We start from the raw sequence: 12,701 nt of genomic DNA, 5'->3' as shown, positions 1-12,701 counted from the left end.
CCTAGTATACCCAGGCACACCCTTCTCTCAAAAAAAAAAAAAGTATCTTGTATCTAATTTTTTAAGTTCATATCCTAGGTAAATTTTAAATTGTTAATTGTTAAAACTGTTTGGTGGAATTGTGCTTTTCTTTAGTTTGCTCAGAAGAAAGATAACATACTTTATGGTTGTCTTCAATAAATGTTTATCTTTCAAAAATATTCTCTGGCTATACACTCTAAATGAAGATTTTGATTTCTAAATCATTTCCTGAAACAACTACAGCTGGAGAACATAGGATCAATCAATCAACAAGCAATGTATTAAGTACCTACCATGTGCCAAGCACTGTGTTAGGTGCCAGGGATACAAATACAAAGAATGAACCAATCTCTTCTCTCAAGGAGTACATTAAGATGAGAGAGGGCCATCCAGGGCTAGCTACCCCTCCTCATTTTCCAAGTGAGGAAATGGGGAGGGGCAGGGCACGGTAAGAAAGTTACTTAGCCAAGGATACATAGGTAGTAAGTAACAGAAGAACAATTCCAACTCAGGTAATATGACTGTAAATCTCCATAGACTCACACCGCCTCTCAAGCCTTTCTCCCACTCAAAGGAAAGACTACCTAGGATGGTTTCAAGGATGTTGGCTTATAAAAACATATGAGCGGGGCAGCTAGGTGGCACAGTGGATAGAGCACCGACCCTGGATTCAGGAGGACCTGAGTTCAAATCCGACCTCAGACACTTAACACTTACTAGCTGTGTGACTCTGGACAAGTCACTTAACCCCAATTGCCTCACCAAAAAACAAAACAAAAAAAATAAAATAAAATAAAAACATATGAGCCCCAAAGCAGGGGGAAAATATAATAAACATATCAAAAGATAGTTTGGAATTGCAAATGACAAGCACCATTTGGAAAACTTAAATAATAGAGATAATTACTTAAATCATGGTTGAGATGGGAAAGGGAGTGATGTTCTCAGTCTATCAAAAGCTAGAGGCTGCTAGTGGTGGAGTAAATAGAACCTGAGCCTGGAGTCAGGAAGACCTGAGTTTAAATCCAGCCTCCGACACTTACTAGCTGTGTGACCCCGAGCAAGTCACTTAAATTCTGTTTGCCTCATTTTCTTCAACTGTAAAATGGAGACCATAATACATTGACTTTATAGGATTGTTGTGAAGATCAAATAAGATAACATTTGTAAAAAGTACTTAGCACAGTCCCTTGTACATAGTAAGAACTCTATAAATGCTGCTTCCTTACCCCTCTCCCAAGGTTGTTACCTGAAATATTCCCACACATCAGATTTTAATCACAGAATAACAAAATCTCAGAATTGGACAAGATCTCAAAGGTCTATGTTCTAGAATTCGTGCAGGTTTTATTCAAAGACCATTTTTACTGAGGGGAGACCCTTCCATCATCAACAACATCATTAGCATTATCTTAATCACCATAGCTCTTATAAAGCATGTTAAGGTTTGCAAAGTACTTTAAAATACCTCATTAATGGGGACAGCTAGGTGACACAGGGGATAAAGCACCAGCCCTGGATTCAGGAGGATCTGAGTTCAAATCCAGCCTCAGACACTGTGTGACCCTGGGTAAGTCACCTAATCCTCATTGCCCCACAAAAGAAAAAAAAATTTAATTTTAAAATCTCATTTATCCTCACGACAACTCTGGGTGATGAAAGCCATTATTTCCATTTTACAGATCAGGAAACTAAGGCTAAGAGAGAGAAAGTGAATTGCATAGGGTCATGCCACCAGCAAGTGTCTGAGGCTAGATTTGAACCCATGTCTTCCTATATCCAGGTCCATCACTCTGTCTACTAAGCTTCTTAACTATGTCTCTACATTTCATGGCCTAAATCCTGTCTGACCTAGAGATCAATTAACAAACTAACTGGGGAGTTCGAATGAATCCCCTCCTTCAAATCCTATATTCATATTCCTTCCCTTTTCACACATCCTAAAAAATATATGAGGGCAGCTAGGTAGCGCAGCGGATAGAGCACCAGCCCTGGAGTCAGGAGTACCTGAGTTCAAATCTGGCCTCAGACATTTAACACTTACTAGCTGTGTGATCCTGGGCAAGTCACTTAACCCCAATTGCCTCACTAAAAAACAAACACATATATGGTAGAATCTCTTTTTGATTAACATCATTAGAACATCTGATTCTAAATTACAGGGATATTTCTTTATATGTCTTGGCTAATAGCCCATATTAATACCACTTTATTAATGTGCTTGCAATGACTTGTTGGGAAATTTTTATGTCATTAGTATTCTCCCAAGTCCCCTCCTGTCATTTTATTTAATAAAGATACAATTATTTTCGTACAACAAATACTTATTAAGTGTCTACTATGTGCCAGGAACCATGCTAGATACTAAGGATACAAAGACAAAAATGGAATAGACTCTGCCCTCAAGGAGTTTACATTCTATGTAATCACTGTATCCATACATTACAATGGCAAATATTTTAATGATATCTGATCCATTTTTTCAAAATTCTGTGCTTTCCATGCTGAATCCTTTCATTTACAAAAATGTAGTATACAGAGGGGTAGGGAGGTTAGAATGGATGGAAGTCAATAGATCTGAATTCCAATTCCAATTCTGCCACAAACCAGTGGTATGACCTTGGACAAGTCATTTCTCTTGGTCACGGTTTTGTCATCTTTACACCATAGTCTAGTCACTGACATTTGGTGGAATGAGCACTAACCTAGGAGTAAGGAGACCTTGGATCCAATCCCAAGATTAGATGTGTGACTTCAGACAAATCATCACAACTCTGGAATCCACATTTGTTGTTGTTCAATCATTTCAGGCGTGTCCAACTCTTCATGACCCCATTTGGGGTTTTCTTGGCAAAGATACTGGAGTTATTTGCCATTTCCTTCTCCAGCTCATTTTACAGATGACTTTGCAAAGCCCTGCCTTACTCAAATCCAATTCACAGGCAGGTTAAGACATCACCCTCATGATGTCATTGGTCCTCTTCGATGAGGAAGGATGAACAACAACAGATGAAATCGAGGCAAAAAGGGTTAAGTGACTTGCCCAGGGTCACACAGCTACTAAATTTGAGGCCAAATTTGAACTCAGGCCTTCCTCCCTTCAGGCCCCACACTCTATCCACTGTGCCACATTGAAGGCTATACTCCTCTAATAGAATGTAACCTACTTGAGGGCAAAGACTGTCCCATATTTTGTGTCCCACATTTATCCCTAGTATCTAGCATAGCATCTGCATATAATGGGCATACTCGGTAAATATTTGTTGATTGATTGATATATCCTGGTACAGTGGAATGAACACTGATGTGGGCTTTAGGAGACTTGGATTCTAATCCTAATTCTGAGATTCACTAGTTGTGTGACCTCGAACATATCATATAACTCTGGGTATTGGACTAAATGATTACTAATGCCCATTCTAACTCTAATATTCTATGTAAATTTATATATTATATATTATTATTGAGTTTATAGTATTAAAAACTGGTAAATTTAGTTAAGTTGGATGGACCAAGTTCTTAGGTTTGGATTTTTTTTTTTTTTTTGGTATTTTTGGTCCAGGCTCATGATTTCACTTTGTCTAGTTTGTAAAACAAAACTCTCTGGTGAGGAAACCCCCTCTACCAATGCTGGCCGACACCTGCTCTGCAATGTATAATCTTAGAAAGTTTAAAAAAACAAAAACACCAAAGGGCAGCTAGGCAGCGCAGTGGATAAAGCATTGGCCTTGGATTCAGGAGTACCTGAATTCAAATCCGGCCTCAGACACTTGACACTTACTAGCTGTGTGACCCTGGGCAAGTCACTTAACCCCCATTGCCCCCCCCAAAAAAAAAAAAACACCAGAAAGTTTAGTAAAGTAGAATGTAGAAATATTTCAAAAGGAATGAATGAGACTAAATATTTTTACTACATGAAATTATTTTTATACATGTTATATCCATGGCAGCTATCCTCATATCTTTCCATAATGTCGGTCATAATGTACAGACTCAAAATCAGTGTGGTCCCACTGAAGACTCCTTTTGCACAAACACACACAGAACAATGACCAGGACAGGGAGATCAGAGTTATATCTCAGAACACCAAAATACGGAAAAGTATAAGATTTAAAATAATTATTTTTAAAGATTTTGCCGCTTGTGAATTTGCTACATTTATAGCTTAATAGCATTTTTCTTGTTTCAGCAGTATAGAAACAACTGAGCCTAACATCTGGTTAACAAGAATAATTAACCAAAATAGGATGTGGCCAGATAGTGGAACTTCCCCTCGCCACCCCCATTCACTCAGGATTGTACCCTAGGTGAATGCCTCCTCAGAACAGCTATCCTCTGCTCACTCCCCTCTCCCTATCCCCAACAACCTCCCTATGATCAGGCCCATAAGGGATCCATCTTCTAGGGTGGTGGCCCACAAGGCTGGCGGCCCACAAGGCTGGCATCCTGGAATCTCCCTTCCTGCTTCACTGAATTTCTCTTAATTGCTTCTTGCATTATTCCTACATCATGAATTACAAAGTTGATTTGATGGTTGTTGTTGTTCTGCTCCTTTGGTGATCCATGGGACATGAAAGCAGAGGAGGTTAGTGAAAGAGAGCTTCTCCAAGAATCTGACACTTATCTCTCCAATCCACAGGTTAAAGTGACCCTACTACATAGGTTTTATTTAAATATCTAAATATACAACAGGAAGGCAATATGGTATAGTGGAAAAAGCATTGGTTCCAGAGTCAGAGGAACTGGGTTCAAGTCTGATATCTGATGTGACTTTAGGCAAATCACTTAACCTTGTTTGCCTCAGTTTCCTCATCTGTAAAATGAGCTGGAAAAAGGAAATGGCAAACCACTCCACTATCTTTGCCAAGAAAACTCCAAAAGGGAACGCAAAGAGTAGGACACAACTGAAAAACAACTGAACAACAACAAAGATTTTGTTATTCAAAACCCCTAGAGATACAAGTGATAGTAACTCAGAACTACAAGTCCTATTGATCCCAAGGTCATTAGAACAACCCACAAGGCACAGGTTGGGCTTATCCTCCAATTACATCCAATTCAACTAGATGCATATAGTTTTGTCTTTAATTGCCATCATTACACAAAAATGATAGTTGTTTGCTGAACAAAAATAGAAGAAATACCCATGTGGTCGGTTCTTTTTTAAAAAACATATCCACTTCAGCTAACTCCTCTTACAGGCATTCATGTCAAACAATGATTAAAATGAATTAAGGATTTTTTAAAATTCATTTTAATATGAAGATTATGGAAGATCTCTAGAAAGTTGGGTTGGGAATCAAGAGACAGCAGAGGTGTGAAAGTCTTCCAGGGACCAGAACAAAAATTGTGGATAGAAGCTCTAGGGAGGCATGTTTTAGGTCCACCTCAGGACAAACCTGCTAATTGTTGGAGTTGCCCAACCAAAGAAGAGTCTATCATGTCAGATAGTAACTTTTCAGTCACGAGAAGTGTTCAAGAAGAGGCCGTTAAGGATCACTTCAAAGGGATTTATGCTATAGTCGAGGTGGGCTATATGACCTCTAAAGTCACTTTCAACACTAAAATTCTGCAGTCAAAACAAATTAAAACTAAAAGCCATATTGGGGGCAGCTAGGTGGCGCAGTGGATAGAGCACCGGCCCTGGATTCGGGAGGACCTGTGTTCAAATCCGGCCTCAGACACTTAACACTTACTAGCTGTGTGACCCTGGGCAAGTCACTTAACCCCAATTGCCTCACCAAAAAACAACAACAACAACAAAAACTAAAAGCAATATTAACTTAGATGTGTAGGTTCACTGAAAAAAAAATGTCCATAACACCCTGCCACCATCTTCCATAGAACAGTAATCTCTTTAGTTAAATAAGTGATACTCTCTCCTTCTGCCAGTATATTGTACCAAAAAGTAATCAATATAGTTTGTCTTATTAATAATGTGCCTTTAAGAGCAAAATATTCATCCAAGTAAAAAATTAATTTCATACAATCTTGAACCAAAATTAATTCTAATTATAAGAATTCAATTATATATCCTCCAAATCCCTTATTACTCACCACATAATTTCTTTTTGCCACAACACATGATGACGTCAGATCAGTTCCCAGAGGACCTCAATCGACCTCCTGTGTGAATAATGTAAGTGCACATCATTAGTACTGTATAAGGGTTCATTAAACACAAACTTTCTAAATTTCATTCTTCTTCCTAGTCAAAATAAAATGTCTGGAAAGTGATGGATACAATAAGGAACAAGATAATACATATGTAATTGTCTCAAAGCCTGCCTAGGTATGAATAATTCCATACAGAGAAACCTGACATTCTATAATTAAGGTTCCAAAGAATTTCAATACTGCAAAATAGAATATTAAGAGCAAATAAAAGTATCCTGCTCTTTTCCTTTTTTGGTTTGAACCAAAGGTTGTATCTGTAATACCATCATTGTTGAGAATTCTCTGATGTTAAAACTACCTATACCAAGGTGCAAACTCTGGGTCACTGTAAGATTAAGTCATTTGCCCAAGATCACAAAGCATGCAACAGAGAATGGCCTTGAACCCAGTTGTTCTTTACTTTATATTTTTAATGTAGGAAATAAAATTGAGATTCATGTGGATCTAATGGGCAAAAGTTAGGGCTTAAGTCAGGAATAGAGCTTATTGTTTAGTGGAACATATACTGGATTTAGAGTAAAGACCTAAATCTTGCTGTGCTATAAACTGCCTATATGACCTTAAGTAAGTCACTCTCTGAGTCTTCTTTTATTCATCTATAAATTGAGGGTTGGACTACTCCTGTAGCAATTTGTCCAATACTATGCACAAAAGAATCTAAATCTGACCTCCAATCCACACTTCTTAGCTAACACATCACATTTTAAAATGGCATTTTAATTATTTTTAATAAGTGCAGGCTAATCGTTCTAATGTATGCTACTCCATTTAAGGTTTTTCAATTATTCAGCACATTTCCTAAGTTATTTTAATCCCCCAAGCCATAATTTTTAAAATATAAGAAATAAAATAAATATGGCTTTAAGCTGGTCTATTTGGGCAAAGTGAAGTTTAAATCAGACAATGCAAGATCTAAAAACTTTAGGGCTATGATGAGAAGCTGGAAAACATGAAAAAGAGAAAGAAAACCCACTAAAGAATTCTTATCTTTAGAAGAATTATTATATGAGCACAGTAAGATTTAGAGTGATTAAATGTTTCAATGAAGATATAACTTGGGAAAACTGTCATTTAAGTATGTTCAAGGAGCATTTAGGTGGTACAGTGGATAGAGTGCTGGGTCTGGAATCAGGAAGACTCATGTTTGTGAGTTCAAATCCAGCCTCGGACACTTACTAGCAGTGTGATCCTGAACAAGTAACTTAACGCTGTTTTCCTCAGTTCCCTCATCTGTAAAATGAGCTAGAGAAGGAAATGGCAAATCATTCCAGTATATTTGCCAAGAAAACCCCAAAATAGGGTCATGGGGAGTTAAACACAAATGTAAACAACTGAACAAAAAGTATGTTCAAAATGTTCAGAGAGAAAAATAAAAATAGACTAGTCAGAATTTTAGAACATAAGTTGTAAAAATGCTTTTGGGTATCTGTTTTGGTAAAGAAAATCCTTCCAATGCCAATTAACCTTTGAATATAAAGAACTATGTCTCAATGGAAGATGAAGGTCAACTGGTTTCACCTAGATCATAGCAAGCCAAGATTTAATGAGACTTTTCTCTATTTCAACAAAGAAATACATATGGACATTTTTTTAATTCTGCAGTATAAAGTCAAAAGAATACTGTCATTTTAATAAGCTATGCAAAGAAAAAGGATCCTTCCATTCATCCTAGACCAAGGGTCCTTAACCTGTACTCTGTGAATTTTTTAAAAAATATATCTAGATAGACAACTGTTTCAATATAATTAATTTCCTTTGTAATCCTATGTATTTTACCTTATACATTTAAAAACATTATTCTGAAAAAGGGTCTATAGGTTTCACCAAGTACCAATGGAGTCTATGACATGGAAAAAAAGTTAAATATTGTCCTAGAGGGAGGAACAAGATAACATCTCACTAGAAGTGAAGTCAACATGTTTGGGAAAGACCATGTTATTCTATGGCATTAATCCTATCAGGAACTCCTACCATTTCTTTCATTCCCACCACCGAGGAACCCTCTTCTCTCTCAGGTATATTGCTCACTTCTTGACTACAAGATTTCTAGGATAAAGGGAGGGAACCTCTGTCTTTTCCAGTACAGACATAGGTCCAAGGCTCCCAGGGACTCAGACAGACAGGTATAGGGGACAGTCCTCCCTCAGACTGATCTGCAATGCCCCCACCATTCAGATCTTTAGACCTTAAGTAAGTCTACCCAATGAGTCTATACTAATTCTACTATACCAGTTGATACCTAAATTGCAGGCATAGTGAGTAGAAAGAATTAACCCACCCCTGGGGGGGGAGCCTGCACTGAAAATTCAACTTGACAGTGACAACATACACAGAAACTCAAAGTAAAGGTGGAACAAAAACCCAGGTTTTCTGACTTCCATCCAGTGTTATTGCAGCTGCGCCAAAACAAGTCCCAAAGAGGCTATGAAGAAGTAGCTTTATAATCACTGCTTTAAAATGTTAGTGATCTCTTTTAAAAACCAATATTGAATGTAAAGGAGCAAGGATATCTTAAAAGTAGACCATCCCTTATCTATTTGGGCAATGAGTGAACAAGATATGGTATATAAATGTGATGGAATACTACTGTGCTGTTAGAAATGATGAAAGGGATTACTTCTCAGAAACTGGGAATACTTATATGAACTGATGCAAATCAAAGTATGCAGAAATGGAGAACACTTTATATAAGAAGGACAATATTGTAAAGACAAGCAACTTTGAAAGTCTTAGGAACTCTGATCAATGCCAGAATCAACCATAATTCCAGATGATGCGTGATGAAATATGCTACCCACTTCCTGATAGAGATGTGATGGACTCAAAGAGCAGATTTAGATTTTTTTATGTAGACATGGCCTATGTGGGAATCTATTTTGCTTGACTATACACGTTTGAAATGGCAGTTTTGCTTTTCTTGCTTTCACAGTGGGGGTGGAAAGAAGGAGGCAGGAGAGAGAAAAGGCAAATCTTCATTTGAAAATAAAAAAATTTTCATGATAATTTTTAAAGAAAAAATGTAGAACATTTTTGTCAAAGGCTACATCATATAAAGTATCAGAGGACATAAAAAAGTCAGTCTCTTACCGTTCTTCATACATGACCCAACATGTTTTTCTGTGCTTTTGTATTAGCCGTCTCCCATGCCCAGAATGCATTTCTGCCTTACCAACTCTTAGAATCCCTAGTTTCTTTTCAAAATTCAGCTGAAGTACCACCTTCTACATTTTTTCCTGATATACCAAAAACAACTATTGTCTCTTCTCTCCCAAAAATTGCTATTTTGTATAAATTTTCTACGTAACTATATATCATGTTGTTTGGATATTAATGTCATATATGAATGAGTAAACTCACTTTGGTCTATAGAAAAGGTTAATCATGTGGTATAGAGATTGCCTGTCACAGACCCAAAGTTGGTTAAAAAAAGTTTAATTCTTTACAATAAATGTTTTCTCCCCAAATAGTATCTCTTCCTCCTTGATTAGCTTAGTGAACCACCACCACTTGAAAAACAATAATTATAGGAAAATTTTTCTCCTTAACTAATGTTTTCCACCTTATTTCTGTGTTTCAAAGCCTTTGCAGGGGGAGGTCACAGATTATAGATCCAGAGCTGGAAAGGACCTCAGAACCTCTCTAATTGAACCCCTTTCTTTTATAGGTGAGGGACTTAGCATGTAGGAGGTAAAGTGACTTGCCAAAGTCAAAGACAAATTAAGTATCAGAGATGGGATTTGAACCTGAGAGAATCATGTTTCTTCTGCTTTGCTGAGGCAGAGTACCATGAAACTACTTGTAAGAAGAGGCACATAGGTAGGCTTTAGTAGATAAGAACCATTCTGGAACCCAACTGCTGCGGTCTCAGAAAAACATCTAGCACAGAAAGCTGTATTTCCCCTTCCCCCACCCATTACACTTTGGTTAAAGGACAGCTGGGTAGTGGTGAATTCCCCAGCCTCTTTACTTGCAACTACTTCCCTGTGCCCACTGCACTTCATCTTTTTTATTCAACACGATCACCATCCTTATTTCCCTTTGCATATAGGATAAAAATGACTTGATTCTGCTTTTATGTTTCTGACATAATGGGAAAGATTCAGAAATTATGGATGGATAGCATTCTCTTTTGAGGTGAGCAGAAAGCCAATTATACCTAATATAGAAACTAGGTAAAGTATTCCAAAGCTTTTTAAGGAATGCTAAGGAAACAATGTCTTCTCTTTGATAAATTGTGTGTAGGTAGCTCAAGGATTTTAGATGTCAAAGTTACTTTAAAACCCTAAGTGTTAGAGTAGAGGGTGACAGCATCAGCATATACTTTAGCAGGCTTCTGAAGAATTCAAGATGTTTATGCCTTTGATACGAGAATTAAGCTCGGAATTAAAATATGGTCAGTTGAAGTTTAGTATGAGAAAGCATTATATTGTAACTAGATTTTATTATTTTTTCAGATCTTGATTTAGATTTTATATTAATGAGGATATATAATTGAGAGTAAGATTTTTTCCCTTTAAAAAAAAAGCATACCTAACAAAATGTTTGGTGGGAAAAGATTGAGAACCCTCCGCCAAAATATTTATGTGTGTGTGCACATATATATATATATATATATATATATATATATATATATATATATATATATATATATGTGTGTGTGCATATATATACATATATATATATATATATGTACATATATATGTATACTTGGACATAATATGTAGATTTAGGTGGTCTGTGTTCTATCCTATTACTATGGGGGAGGAGGAATTAACTGGATTTAACTTAATAGCTACAAATAAGTATACTATTACTTAATTTGGCAATGCACCATGTGACTTCCCCTTAGGATTTGCTGCCGAATCTTTAGATTTTAACAATTATTAACCTCCTTCCTCCTTCTGAACGAACCATGAATCCATATTCTTGGTTCAGACATTCATGCCAAATGTTTCACTGAGATCAGTACTATTCACATATAAAACAGATTTGGCCCTTTTAATGAAAACAATGTAGACACTTGGGCTATTGCTTTTCATATTGTCTTCCAGCAAAAACACTGTGGTATTATAGCTTATAGAACAACAGATGCAGTATCCCAAAGATAGTGTATATTTAGCTTTAAAATTATGTCTGTAGGGAAAAAATGAGATGCCATTCTAAAGATGCTGTGTAAGTACCACATGTGCTTGTGGGTGACCATGGAAATATATACTAAACAGAAGAAGAGGGAAAGGTCCTAGGATAAACATGGATCTGCAAGCCCCAGTGATTCATAAATCAATTGAGAGTAATGTCTTTAGGTTTCCCAAAGTCAATTAATCAATCAGTTGTAACTAATTCATGTGTAGATCACCTGAGCAGAAGAACCAGGCTTCATTCTGCATTTTGGGCATAGTCTTATCTGGGACACTGTATTGATGTTACAAGCAATTGCAGGGAAAGCAACTGTCTATTTTCCCATGCTAGTCAAGGAATTATGCTTATAGCAATTTCCAATTAACTTCTCTAATAATAATATTGCAAGAGATCAGGAAACTCAATCAATGGAAAAGACAAAGTATAGTTTTCAGTGGTGGTTTTTCTAATATTTATCCATGGTAATGTGAACATATCCTTGTAAAGATCTGGCCAATGGTTTGAAACTCTCAGGAGTCAATGGACACCTCTCTTCTCCTATCACTCTGATCACACTTACTTTAACTCTTGCAATACTTAGAGGCCTTAATGTCTGTTGTGATATCTAGGTTACCTGTCCACTTATGAATGTTTTACTTTTCCTTTCTTACCATGATATTTCATGAAATGCCTTTCCTAAGAAATAATTGTGTTGCCTAGATGACTTTTTTTTTTTTGCAGGGCAATGAGGGTTAAGTGACTTGCCCAGGGTCACACAGCTAGTAAGTGTCAAGTGTCTGAAGCTGGATTTGAACTCAGGTCCTTCTGAATGCAGGGCCAGTATTTATCCATTGTGCCACCTAGCTGCCTGCCTAGATGACTATTAAAGGTAAACCCATCAATAAGTGTTCATGAGCTATGATTTTAGGGGGTGCTGACCTAAGAAATACCTTGAACATGGGGTATGCATCCATTGAGAAGTAGGAGATGCCCCCAGGTGCTATATATTAATTACAAAAGAGAAATTGAGGCAAAGGGCTAGCAGGAATTTTAGGAAAGAGAAGGCATTTTTACCTAGTTGGAATTGGAAAATGCATTGTGAAAAATAGAACACCTAAGTTTGGTCTTGGAGGGATTTAAAGAAAAATCATTCTAGTCACAGGAGAGAACACAAACAAAGGCAGAGTAAAGAAAGGCCAAGATAACGCTAGAAGATAAAGACTGGTACAGGTATTCATATAATGCATGAAGAAAAGTAGTAACACATAATGCTGGAAAAGCGAGCTGGTCATGGTAACATATGCCTGTAATCCCTGCTGCTAGGGGAGGCTGTGGCTGGTGGATTGCTTCAGTTCAGGAATTCTGAGCTACAGTAGAGTTAAAG

General features: G+C 37.0%; 1 protein-coding gene across 3 annotated transcripts in view; it reads right to left on the bottom strand.

The window, feature by feature from the left end:
- The window catches only part of ATP8B4 (ATPase phospholipid transporting 8B4 (putative)), a 413,855-nt gene that overhangs the window by 339,313 nt on the left and 61,841 nt on the right, over positions 1 to 12,701 (bottom strand). For all 3 annotated transcript variants that reach the window (XM_043989130.1, XM_043989132.1, XM_043989131.1), the window contains one exon: positions 6,080 to 6,148. In XM_043989130.1, coding sequence (XP_043845065.1) covers positions 6,080 to 6,107 — 28 coding nt within the window. In that variant the 5' untranslated portion in view covers positions 6,108 to 6,148. The remainder of the gene's footprint in view (positions 1 to 6,079; positions 6,149 to 12,701) is intronic.

The sequence above is a fragment of the Dromiciops gliroides genome, chromosome 2 (assembly GCF_019393635.1).
Source record: "Dromiciops gliroides isolate mDroGli1 chromosome 2, mDroGli1.pri, whole genome shotgun sequence".
Lineage (NCBI taxonomy): Eukaryota > Metazoa > Chordata > Mammalia > Microbiotheria > Microbiotheriidae > Dromiciops > Dromiciops gliroides.
Note: the sequence above shows the minus strand (reverse complement) of the source record. Positions and strands in the feature narration are given on the sequence as shown.